The sequence below is a fragment of the Thunnus thynnus genome, chromosome 21 (assembly GCF_963924715.1).
Source record: "Thunnus thynnus chromosome 21, fThuThy2.1, whole genome shotgun sequence".
Classification (NCBI taxonomy): Eukaryota; Metazoa; Chordata; class Actinopteri; order Scombriformes; family Scombridae; genus Thunnus; species Thunnus thynnus.
Window position 1 is genome coordinate 17655280 of NC_089537.1, and position 13718 is coordinate 17668997.

Here is a 13718-nt window from a genome sequence, read left to right on the forward strand (position 1 = left end):
GAATGGCAGGCCTCACTTACAGCACTTTCCCACTGAGCTGAATGTGCTTGAGGGTAGGGTTGGGTAGACAGTGAGCAAACTTTGACAGACAGAAGTTAAATCAAGGATGTTTTTCCAGTTAGATTATATGCAAAAAACCAACAGATACTGTAGCATTAATGTTGGTTCAGGTAAATATTTGAGTAGCAAGCGCAACACTGATAGACCCAGCTGACAGACTTGTAATACATTCAGATAAAGCTTTTCAGATAGTACAACCACTTAAATAAGTAAACAAAGCTTTTTCAGCGTGATGACATGACGCTGGGTAAATGTGTGCAATTATCTGAACTAATAAAATGACATCTTTTTGAATTGAATGATAACATTTATATTTTATGTTTCCCATTTTCTTTTTTATGGTGGAACTGAAATAGATTAGCAGCCACACATAAAACTGCTTGTGTGATCAAGCTATTTTAAGGCAATATAGTCAGTGGTATGTCTGGCTGCCGTGTTTAAACTCACCAGTTTTCAATTCAACAAACATGTACAGTAATTAGATTTTATGAGAAAAAAGTTTCCGCAGGATACCAGTGTTGAGTATTCTTTCTTTTTTGCCTGTTAGATGTTCAAACAGTATATTTGAGAAGTATTGGGAGACTCAGCCTCACTGTCCCTTATATCCACACAGTTTCATCTCTTTAATACTTAACTAAGATAAACAAACAAAAGCCTTTTGACTTGGCAGACACAAATTGATTTTGTCATTGTAGGTGTTAGCTTTTACTGTGGTTGTGGTTTTATGTGATACTGCAATAAAGGAATTCTTTTGTTTGCTTGTTTGTTTTGCCTTGATAAACACTTCATTGCTAGACAGCACATAAAGCATTAGAGAGGCGTCTACCTTCTAATTACTGAGTTATAACTTTAAATAGAGCAGTTTTGATCCATTGACTGAGATCTCTTCTCTGCAGTCCAGTGAGGTGTTGGCTGTTGTCAACCTGTAAGCCATCATACATTTCTGATAACTGTCTCGATGTTGTAATCTCTCTCATTATTAATACTGAAGCTTCAAATGTAATCTTCATTTCATATCACTTTTTTTTTTCTAGAGGCAATAGGACATAGAACAGTGGCTCTGTGGTTAGTGTTGTTGCTTCACAGTAAGAAGAGCCTTTCTGTGTGGAGTGTGCATGTTCCCCCCCGTGTTTGTGCGGTTTTCCTTCGGGTGCTCTGGTTTCCTCCTACAGTCAGAAGACATACAGGTCAGGTTGATTTGAGACTTACATTTCCAGGTGTGAATATGATTATGTTTCTGTGTGTGGACTGGTGCTCCTTTGCTTTTTTTTTTTCTTTTTTTTTTTTTTACAATGCATGCTGGGATAGGTTCCAGCCCCAGTATGACCTTGAATAGGTGTAAGGGGTATATCAGACACAGTAGATGGATGAACTCTTCTGATGTATTGGTTGCCCTGCTTATCTGGTGGTCTGAGCAAGGTCATACCACAAATGCAACCACATCCAGAGGTGTCTAATGACTTCTGTTAATAGTAATAAGGATCCACTTCCTTGTTTTTAAACATGCTATTCTTGTTACCCTCATAGTTTCAAGTAATTCAACATCCTGGTCATTGCCAGAAATCAAATACAGGCTCATTTGGTATTGATCTACTACAAAGGCGACTGGCTAGCTTCTTTGTTATTAATACATCCCCTCTCTTTTTTTCCTTTTCTTTTTTTTTGCACGCACAGCTCATCTTTATTTAACAGTCCTCAAAAGTTTCTGGGGTGCTCTGCTTTAAACATCACACAGGCTTTTTAATTACAAATGAGTTGTGACAGGTCTGCTGGGTAGCACCCTGGCCCATTTTAAACGTGATGCCGGCTGACAGCTTGGCAGTGTTCTCCCAGCACTGAAACATGTGGAAGAAATTGGTCTTTTACATTTCACAGCTTGTCGCTTCCTCCGCTGGCTGACCTGTGACCCCCCACAGAGATCCTAACGCCCACAAGGGAAGTGTCCCCAACGAACTGACTGCCTTTCCAGAGAGAGAGAGAGAGAGAGAGAGAGAAAGAGAGGGAGGCACTCACTATGGGAGATTTATGTACTGCCACACAAGGCAAGAGGTACCAGGTCTCTTCAGCACACATGGCTGCATACTCAGGCTCACACACAGACGTAACGCACACACATTCTTACAGCCAGGTGAGGAGGTTGCTTGGGAAGTGAACCCGATCCGTAAGTGAAATAACAGATCAAAAGGTGTCCTGCACAACACCTCATCCACGCCGCTCCCTAAGCCGACCTGACGTTTGCGCCTCGTTTGCATACAGATCCGTTCATGTTGCATTACCTCTGGAGCGAATTATGGCATTCAGATGGGGAGATTACGTCAAGGTTGAAGGGAGCGATTGGATGGACAACTTTAACCTAGCCAAAAATGGAAATCCAATTCAGCGAGGAAAAGAAGAACAAATTATCCCCCGTTCTGCAGTCCTCTGTCAAGTCTGGGGGTTTCAGACATTTCCTTCCCATTTCATGCCTCCCTGTTTCTGATGTGCGGCTGTGTGGAGATCGCTTTTTCTGTGCATGTGACGCCAGGATTTTCCTCATTACCCATTTGTCTCAGAATCAGGACAAGTATATGGAGACCTCTTGTCATTGCGATAACATACACACAGCAAAGCTTGACAGTGAGACTGGAAGTTTGTATTCCTGAGGCCTTAAGTTAATTAATCCCTGTAGAAAAAATCACAGTGTGTAGTGAGGTGTCTATTAGAGAACAAAACCTGACATTCCAATCCAAGATAATAACTCTGACAAGTTTTGATCAAGAAATCTGAAGATTACTGTAAGTGCAGTTGTGTTTGCATTGATATTTTTGCGTTTAGTTGGATAATAATAATTCTGCATTACCTCAGTTGACTTGTCCAAGCATAATGGACTGTATCTGGCTTTTTAACATGGAGATTAGCTAGAGGCACATTGGGTTAAGTGACCTTTCACATTAACTGAATGATCCAGTTACATTGGGTTTGTTTGAACCCAAATGACTAATTAGATTAGCATCTTGTTTCATGATCGCCTTTAGTGGATCACTACGAGCACGCAGATGATTCTGCCATAACTGTATCGCTGCTTCATTTCTCTGCCTTCTTATACTTTCATTTATTTATTTATTTTTTTACAAATGCATCGTATCATCCATCCCCTTGAGCACGGATGGTGATTTCGAGGATTCCTCATCTAATGTCTTCTTTGGAGCGCTGCCCTGCACTTTCAGGATGTGCTCCCCTCCAGGCCAGTCCCAGTCATCAGAGTTTCAAACCACAGGGTTATATACCCTCTCAATCAGTCCCACTCCGCATCCCCCCGATTAATTCAACAATGTCCAGATTTCCAAATAGATGGATTCAATCTTTTTAACGTCAAAGCCTGTTGCAGGGATACACATGTAAATGCACTCAGTGGGTGTGGTAATCAAGAAGCCTATAGGGCTGCACGTGGAGGACAAACAAAGAGCGTATGGGACAAATACACCCAAAGGAAACAGTTTCTTGCCTCTGAAATGTACAGAAAAATTCCCAGTTTCTGTGTGATAAGACAAAAGCAGCATATGTGGTTCGGCGAACAGGATAAAGACAAATTTGACTTTCAAGAGCGACAGAGTTCACCAGCGAGAGTGGAAAAGTCTTAAAATGGTATACAAATATGTGCATATTAATATTAATCTGTTTTCGTCATGAAAAGTCAATGAATTACAAGAAGAAATAAAACACTTTTATGTGTGAGGCAACACAAAATCCTCACAGTATCATAGCAACCTTAACACAAGATCTTGACATGGACTCAGGGGTAATATGTGAGTCACTGACCTTCGATCCCTCTGTAACTTTGGACCAGTCATCAGGCAATTAGGGGCCTAGGTGAGCAAGAACCGCCATCTCAGCCTGGTTGCATCTCACCGGTAACACACTGATGGGGTCTCGACAGTGTTACGGCCCCCAGGCTTTTCTCTTTCCTTGGCCTGTTTTTGTGTGTAAGCAAGAAAAGAGGTGTGTCGAGTTATGCGTTTGTAAGGTACACTCATTTGTAGTTCTACCCTAGAAAACGTTTGTGCATGTATGCAAGTGTCTGCATATTAATGTTTTTGTTTGTATGCCTTTCTGTGTGTGTGGGTGCGTCAATGCAGTGTATGCACACGATGAGCATGTGTGTGTGTGCTGGTCTTAACACAGCTCAGAGCGCAAGGGATAACAAGGAGTTTGTTGTTGGCCTTGAGTGCCCGGAGAGGCTGGAGTTGTGGCAGCTCCAGCTCTCTGAGTTCACGGACATAGCCCTTAGCTGTCGAAGCTGTCGATGCTGCCTCCGCGCTCATTCTGGTTCCACAGCGTCTGCGCATTAGCAAGTAGGGCCTTGTGTAATGAGTGTGTGTGTGCTGTCTAAAAAAGCATCCTAATCCGTGGTGGTCCAAGTCTCTGAGTCCACAGTTGCTGTTGTTGTTTCTAATAGAGGCTGAGGTGTGTGTGTGTTTGTCAGTGTATGTGAGTGTGTACATTAAAAGCAGCTGGCCATGGGCTGCTCAGACTGTCTGTACAGTGACACACACACACATACAAATAAATTCTTTGCTAAAATGCAATTTGCACAAGTGCAGTTTTAGTGATAAACTACTGAAACAATTCGTTAAAACCTGAATTAGAAATGGTTGATTTTGTATTTTTTTAAAAGTTGAGCAGAATGGTCTTTATTCTCTTTTTGGATTAATACAATGAAATGCAAAACTACCAAGTTCGGATTTCCCATTTCATATATTTGACACAAAAAGGACTCTGACTTGTTGCCTCTTGGTCAATCCCCTTCTTTCTAACTGCTTTTACATCTTTGACATTTATTCATGGCAGTGCTTCACATGTCTTTTTTCTTTTTCTTTTTTAGTATGAAAAATATCTTGTCGTTTCGTCCAGGTATTCAAATATTTTAGCTCAGTGTTTACAAGGTATTTGACAGATGTGAGATTATTAGAATCTTAACACTGACAGAATTGAGTTTACAGTTATGTAATGACAAGTGTAGAAATATAAGATATTTCATTCTGAAGAGAACAAATATAACCTTATTACCTTGTAACTGTAGGCACTCCAAATGTTTACCAGCAGCGCAGTGGTAATTAAAAACTACATCTGTGTTAGGATGAAATCTGATTTCAGACTCCCTTAATAATAACAGTGAACAGACACTTCCTGCCATTTATGAACATTTTAGCTGTCAAGTATTTCTTTTTTTTTATGATAAATAGTTTATTGCTGTCAAGTATTTCTGATGTGTCACCTATATTTAAGTTATTATTACTGATATATTTAATCCAGCAGCAAGAGGAAAATGATATCATCGCAAAGGTTTCCTTATGTATTATATAGATGTGACTGGTTCCACGGGGGGGAAAAAGTTTCACATAGTGAGATTTTTACATGTATCAAGCTAAGGTTTACTTAATTACAACCTCCAGGCAACGCAGGAACCCTTTTTTAAATTCTGTGAATGTTAATATGCTAAATAATGCAGATCTCCGACTCTTCAAGCATGAGACACACATCTGGCGGCTTACAATTTAAATTACAGCAAAAAAAAAAAAAAAAAAAAAGAGTGAGACAGATAGAGAGAGGAAAGAAAAAAAGAGGGTGAGGATGAAAAACACTTCAAAAGTAATTTTCCAAAGAAGAGAAGAATGGGAAAATGTATTACAACCAAATTTAATTTCTTTTTCGATTTTTCATCATTTCTAATTGCATACATTAGAGTGTGGAGGCTGGTACGGTTCAGCTCTGAGATTGTGGGAGACAGAGATGACTGTGCAGTGGGAGCTCCATAAGTTAACACTCCTACTTCTCTCTGTGCATCAGCCTTTGTTGCTTTTTCAAGTCTCCAGATAGTACAGCAAAACATCTTCACTACAGTACCTGCCTCAGAGTAGAAAAACAAGACAAAAGCAACACTTGCACTGTGCTCAGAAATGCAAAGAGTATTTCATTTGATGTACTGGTGCACTGCAAACAATACATTTTTAACACACTTATCTGTTTGAATTGTGATCTCTGTTAATTTAAAAAAAAATCATCTAAAAACCTGGAATTTCCCAAGCACCTTTAGCTCAATTTTAAATGTATTATACATAGATAAATACTTTTATTTTGTATTATGGTGCCATATGGTGGTCACATGATTATTTTCATAATCCTGAATGTACAATGTTTTTTTCATTTTTTAATTTCCTTTATTGCATTTTAATCAGTACTTTCAACAACTGTATACTAGTAATCCTTTGAATTGTGTAATATAAATATTACTTAACCACCCCTGATCCTCTCTATGTTTGCCAGATGTGGTTTGCAAATGAAAACAAACACGGACCTTTCTTTCTTTCTTTCACACTGACTGCACACTATTTCTCTGTTTGGGATCCAGGGAAGAACTCTTCCTTGGGAGCCATTTCTGGAAACACGGGAGAGAAGAGTGATCCATGCAGGGAGAAAGCAGAGGGTGGGATTCACTACAAGGTAACAACAGTGATTTAAGGGGAAGTGTTCCTACCCTTGAAATGAGCACCCTCTCCGCTTTCCTCTTCCCGCCCCTCTCTGCACCCCTACACACACCTCCCCGGCTTATTATCTGAGATTTGTCAAAATACATTTCACACTAACAGGTATTTTTCAGCCTTCAAAGCCAGTTTTGATCTGCTTGACAAGCCAAAGCAGCTCAAATTCTGTGAAATCAGCAATGCCAGCCAGGCCTCCCTTTTTTTTTTTTCTCCAAGCCGCTCTGAATACGCCTCTTCCTGTGCTACAGAGGACTTAAGCTAAATTAATCAAAGCCTGCATGTTACCTGCCATACTTTGAAGTGGTAATTGCAAAATTACTCTGTGTGCTGATCTGGCATTGCTGCCTCCTGGTCCGCCCCTGCCATTGTGCCTCTGCTGCGGCCTTTTGTTGTTGTGATGTTATTGTTGAGGTAGTTAGAAGCCTATGAACAACATCAAGCCTCCGTCTCTCACGCACATAGAGACATCCTCCCCTCTTGCATCTCTCCGCCGTCCCTCCAAGTCTTTATTCTTAGTAACCTCCTTCTACTGATGTACAGGAGGCTCCTCAGACCACCATTAATCAGTGATAACCTGTTAAATAAATGAGTTTGTTGATATGAGCTTTTATTTCTCTGCAGCCTCTATAGACCATGTTTTTTCCTTATCCTCCTGGCCCTATCTTTAAAAGCTTGCTAACTCTGTCAAATGTCGTGGTGTGGAACCCAGTTGTCTAATGATTAAGTGGAGTGATCTCCAACCTGCCCCAGCCTGGGAGTGCTAGGGATCAGATTTCAACCCTTCAACCTGCAGTGCAGGCCTAATTAAAATGAATTTTCTCCAGGCAACCACTTTGCCCATAGGGCAGGAATCCAGCTATATACGGAATCCGCTCTTAAGGTATTGCAGTAAATTTATTGTGGGGAGACACCAGAGAACATTGCGGTTTATATATCTCCTGCATTTTTCTCTCTGCTTTTTTTCCTGCTCCTTTCCACCTTTTTATTGTGATCATCACTCTGGAATCCAAGCTTGCTTTGGCAAAGATTGCCCTATGAAAACGAATGGAGCTTTTATTGGGCCCTGCCCATTTACTACTTCCTGGGCCTAGTTTATCTCAGAGGGAGAGATGGAGAGGGAGAGAGAGAGAGAGAGAGAGAGATGGAGGAGAGGAATAGGTTGGAAAAAAAGAAATGGAGAGAGGTAGAGTGAGACAGTGGAGGAAGAAAGAGAGAGGTTGCTTATTCCAATTGTGGATCTCATTAACATACATCAGTGAGTATTTCACAACTTCAAGCTGAAAGGCACTAAGCCCACCCAAGGGCAACACAGGCAGGGCTGACAGGGCCAGGGAAAGCAAGCCGTTAACATGTTGGCGGCTTAACAAATAATATCTGCTCCCAAGTACCTTGGTGAAATATTTAAAACCCGACTTCCTAACTCCATTTGACTGTGTTTATGATGATGACAGTAAACGACTTGTGTGGAAAAAAACAGTGCCAGCTGCTCAAATATCACATATTTAACACCACCGTCACTGTACGCATGTTTCCCAAATGAACTCAACTTGAATGATGGCGTGCCGTATGCGATTTCGCCGTCATTCTTGTCTCATGTCAATTGAGGCGCGGTTGAGATATAGGAGAGGCTCCAAGGTGCCACGCACACTGTCACTGTCACCGTGTGCATCCCCCAAGATAAATTCAGAGGCCTGTTTCCTGCTTTGATTACAAATGACATCCGCATGTGTTCCCCCCGATTTCTGCTCCTCACAGAAGAAGCCAATCAAGAAGACAAATAGCTGCGGCCCCAGCATGAGCGGCAGCAGCGCACCGCCTCGGCAGGCAGACAAACAGAAGATGCAGCCTTCAATGGAGAACCTCTCCACGGAGGAGATGGAGGAGTATACATTCTCCCTACAGTAAGTCTCACCACTCATTATCCTGCCTCAGCCTGGCAAAATTCAAACGTGGAATAAAAAAATTAAAAAAAAAAAACAAAACGTGGGTGACAACTGGTTTCTGTGCCTCACAGACAGTGATGTGCATGTGTGCATCAACCAGACAGACACTGACAACACAATGTGCCTACAGCACCTCTTTTACAGATATGGATACCGTAGTCTTTCAAGGGAAATCCTAACTAAAATGTTTGTGAGTTTCCTGCTGGTTATTTTTAATCATATAATTTAGTTTAAATTTGTTAACATAAACTAGCAACCAATGTCATTTCCACTGCCTCATGGACTAATCTGTCCTTAACAAAAAGAAAGTGACACTTGGCAAGAACTTTGTGAGAAAGCAGAGAAATTGTATAAGGGGTTACATTTTATATTTCATACTTAAAAAATAGACAGTGTCACCTTTTGTACCTTGATCAAATCTCAATTTTTTTGCATTTGAATTAATATGGACTTAAGTCTTGAAGATCATGCAAAAAAAAAATATGGATTATAAGTTTGAAATTCACTTCAGTTTTACAAATTTGAGACAAAAAAAAAGAAACTAATTTCTTTTGCACCAATATTGCATATTAGCCAGTCCAAACATTGTTCAGCCTATACCCATTACAGTATGCCACTATGTGGTTTCCACTTTACACCAAAATGATGCACAGGAGGTTTGAAAAATTTTGTTTCCCCCTTCATCATGGCTTACAGCATTTGATTTTAATGAGAAAACGGGGTGTATGAAATATAAACAAAGCAGGAAGCATAGAATTTCAAACACCTTGGCCATGTGTTAAAAGCAACAAGGTGCAGAACTGTATGCCCATGGAGCATCAAAATAGGCTAAAAGCAAAATTGCTTATTTCAACAAAAAAGTCACAGGTATTTGTTTTTATTTGAACGTCAACTAAATTAAGGGGAGGGGATAACCACACACTACACTAGGGGGGGAGCGAGAGAGACAGAGAGAGCGAGTCTTATGTGTGTGTGTGTGTGTGAGAGAGAGGGATCAAGACAGAAAGAGAGCTCTCCCTGGAGATTTAAAAGTACCCATGTTTCCTCATTTCTGGGAGTTGGTAATTTATAGCTGCTGGTCACATATTAAACAAGATCAGAGACTACTCCCTGACATCTTCTGAACATACTGGGGGAATTCAAATGATTACCAGCGTATCCTGCCAACAAATGACGACACAGGGACTATCTTGAGGGAGAGTGAATACAAAACGAACACAGAACCCAGGCAGGCTGCACACAAAGGGACACAATTAAATGGTTTTCACAATTATTCATAGTGCCGCTTTTTACCTCTGAGCAGTCGCAGGGTTCTGTGAGATGAGACGTTTGTCAGTCATAGGTACGGATTGAATTGAGTTGGAGCCCCGTCTGTTCCCTGACGCCCTGTGAAGGTGCTGCCGCTATTGATTTCATCTTTACAAGCACACACATTACAGTATCTCTGAGCTAAAGGCTGCTCTCACCTAATCAGAGCATTAGAAAGATACGGTGCCAGTGCTGGCTTTCACAATGAGGTAAAAGACACTGCAGTCTCAAAGTCATACCCTCACCCATATCTCCCACTGTGCTGTTTGACTTATCCTGGGCTTCTCTACATTACCTGAGGACTGAAAGAGATGCAGACAAAAGGGATTGTTTACAGATTTTTTTTATATTATTTGCCATAATGATGTCATCTCCATCTCTTCTGGCATTTTGAGAGCTCTGTTTGTGTCTGTGTGTGCATGTGTGTGTGTGTGTTTACATGCATTTTTGTGCATGTGTGTGGGAGTGTGTTTGGGTTTATGTGTACATCAGTTCTTGAATGTGTGTGTGTGTGTGTACAGTATGTGTCTGTGTATACATGTATTTTATATGGGATGAGGATTCATACTGCAGTGATTGAGGGATATTACTGCCATCTATTGAGCCACAAGAGACTGAGCTCATTGAGATTTTTATAGGGCGTCCCAACACAAATGTGCAAATCAGATGCTCATGCATTATTGAGGAAACAGTTAGAAACAGTAAGATTTAGTTAGGATATTCTGAGAATCACACAAAAGCTTTAACACAGTGTATTTGTTTCCAGTACGTCACAGTCAGGAGCACTTTATTCGCTAAGTAAAATAAATATATCGGAAGGACTGTATTGGAATGAAGCAGAGAGCTCCACAGTGTGTACTCATACTGTAACCAGTATAACCCTGCACACTCACTCTGCATACAGTACATACTTGTAATATTTACTGTACTTAAGTTGCAGGCTGCAGGTGTGACTTCAAAGTGTATAACTTCATGCGAAGAATTGTCTATCACTTGTATGGCAACTGCTAGTATATAGTTTATATAAATTCATCTAATGAAGATGTCAGTCATACAAAGGTTTGCACGATGTACAGTAATGTATGCATTAAATGTTTACCTCATCTATGCATGAAAATACTGGGAGAACTTACTGAAAGCTGTCTAAAGACACTGTTTAGGTATTATAAAGGATATTGTAGATAAATAATATTTTATATTTACATTTTTTCTCTCAGTGAGGCCAGAGTCAACTGCTTTCTGGAGTTGCTTGTTGATTATGTTCTTTATTAGATATATATACTTTTTTTTAAAAAAAGTTTCTGGTTGACAACCTCAAAAATGCATCTACCACCCCGCCCCCACACACACATACACACATAAAAAGACAACACACTAGTAACTTTTACTGTAAGTATTGACAATTGCAAGTCAAATTCTGAGCAAATGAAAAAGACTATGAAAGCAAGCCAGCAACGATTCTTCTTTTCTTTTTTTTGTGAGTAGTTCCTATGCTGCTGCTATCTGTTTGAACATGCATGAAAGCCTCTCGCCGACCTTCCAGCTTATTTGATGTCTACAAGTGTAATCTTAACCACCTTTTTTCTCACAGAATAGCACTGAGCAAAATCAAAGCACCTGATTCAATACGGCTGTTGTAATTCGATAGTACCAGTTTAATGCTTTTACACTTTAGAAGGTACTTCAAGCAGTACTTTATAGTAAGTGTGCTCAGCACAGTGATAAGTCAATGTTGCAAACTTGCATTTGAGCTGTACAAACCTCATCATCAAGTTTATAAAAATGAATTTGAGATGAGAGGACATTTTAAAATTGCAACATATCTTCAGTATTAATATAAGAACAAATTGTATAAAGAAAGAACTATAACCTTTCTCATCTTAGTTGTGCTTTAGCTATTATCAATGATTCCTACACGTTGTACCTCACACTGCTTTTGATTTTCATGCATCCACGATTATTGCCAATTAGCTTTAGCATTATGTCTCATCAATGTCACCCAACTTTTTTTTCTACTCTGGTTTTGAGGAGAGAAACCTGTTTTAATCAAAGTCATTCTCACATAGCAATTAGATCTAATTAGTCCAATTATCAAGATTCTAATTACACTGAAATATACCCCCTAAATCTCATATCAATTATAGTATGTGTGACTTGTCCTGATCAGGAGACATGAAGAGAGAATGAGAGACAGAGTAAAGACAAAGCTTGGTGGGAGGTAAAAAAGAAGAGCATCCTCATCCTCCGGAGGCCAAATGACTGCTGACTCCATCTGTCCCCAAAGGTTTTTTTTTTTTTTTTCTTTCCAAATGACTGTATGCCCATTTGGGGATAAATGTCACTTAACCTTTATTCATTTGTTTTACATTCAGAACTATTTTCTTACTGATTATGATGTTATGATTATTTACATCATGCTTGTTTTGTTTAAATCCTATTCCTAAGATGAATGATGAGTCAAAATAAAAAAGTTTTTAACATTCAAGTCCAGTTAGTTATCAAACACTGTTGTTAGGTCTGGAATAAAGTGGCAGAAACCACTGTGGTGGAAATAATTATCACCTGTATTGAATTCAGGCCTGACCTTTAGAGGCGCATTCACACACATGCCAACTTGCGGCAAGCAGTGTACACAAATACACAAACAAGCACAGACCTGCACAGTATGTTAGTATAGTGGTGCAGTATGGCACTGTAGGTGCACCAGCAAAACACTCACGCACATGCACATACACACACACACACACACACACACACACAAACACACACGCACAGCCTGTTCTTGTTGTGGAGTCAAAGGGAACACACTGACCTAATTTCCCCCAGTTAGCTCGCCTCGTTGGGGACCAACGTTCCTCTCCACCAGTTTCCCCCAACCGAGCCTATCAGAGCACTCACTCACTGTGTCTCTATCTTTCTGTGCCCTCCATCTGTTTGAGTCTGTATACATGCTCACGTATAAGATTAGTAGCAAAGTGTACAGTTATATTCAGGGCTCCTCATCTGCATTGGTCTATGGTACTAATTATATAAAATCATGTGTTTAAAACATAGATAACATGCTCCCTACAGTGCATTACCATTAGAAGTCATTCCTTTGCTAAAGAATGATTAACTATCATGGAGAGGAAGAGAGATCGGCCTGCAGTTACCGACACAGAAAAGAGAGAAAACCACCTGAAACAACAGCCAGTTCCAGGCTGTCAATCCCATGCATACTGCAGTTCCAAATCACAATGCAGTGCAAGGGTCAATCAATTCTGATGTAATGCTGGTAGGAGAGGTGGGTGGAGATGGTAGTGCTGGTCACCCCTGGGTCTCTAGTGCTTTCCAGGGCTCTTTCCTGTGCTGAGAGGGCAGGAATGTGTCTGTGTGTGTGTATGCCCAAATGCCTGTGTGCATGTGTGAAAGAGAGGCCCCTGGCTACTATGGCCCGGGTGCACATGTTAGGGTTTTCTGCGTCCAGACGCGCCCTGGGTCACTTCGGATCTCACAGACGCACACATACACAATCATTGTGCTCCTTCCTTTATGGAAATCAGAGCTGTCAGCTCCCTGACAGGCTAACGTTGCAATATGATTGGTTAATCTGCTGTGATGTGGGTGTCAGTCAGAGCTGACTGCGGTCCCATTGGTGGTCTGGGTCAAATGAATGTGTTTCCCACAGACACGTAAGAGGGAGATGGGGGAGGGGTCTCATGTAGAGGAGAAGTGACAGGAACTATATGTGAAAGCATATGAGTGATTGTGTGTGATTTGTGCATGAGAGATTGTGTATGTGTGTGTGTGTGTCTGCGTGTGCTTGTGTGTGTGAGCAGGAGTTAGGCCAGAGGTGATGCTTCCCTCACGCTCTTCTTTTTTTTTTTATCTGCAATCACTTGTTCCA

The 13718-nt window shown here is 40.6% G+C and overlaps 1 protein-coding gene across 1 annotated transcript in view; it reads left to right on the forward strand.

Annotated features, from left to right (window-relative positions):
* Positions 1–13718, forward strand: part of ofcc1 (orofacial cleft 1 candidate 1) — an 82221-nt gene that overhangs the window by 26735 nt on the left and 41768 nt on the right. Inside the window, exons 8-9 of the mRNA XM_067578884.1 lie at positions 6449–6540; positions 8337–8482. Coding sequence (XP_067434985.1) covers positions 6449–6540; positions 8337–8482 — 238 coding nt within the window. The remainder of the gene's footprint in view (positions 1–6448; positions 6541–8336; positions 8483–13718) is intronic.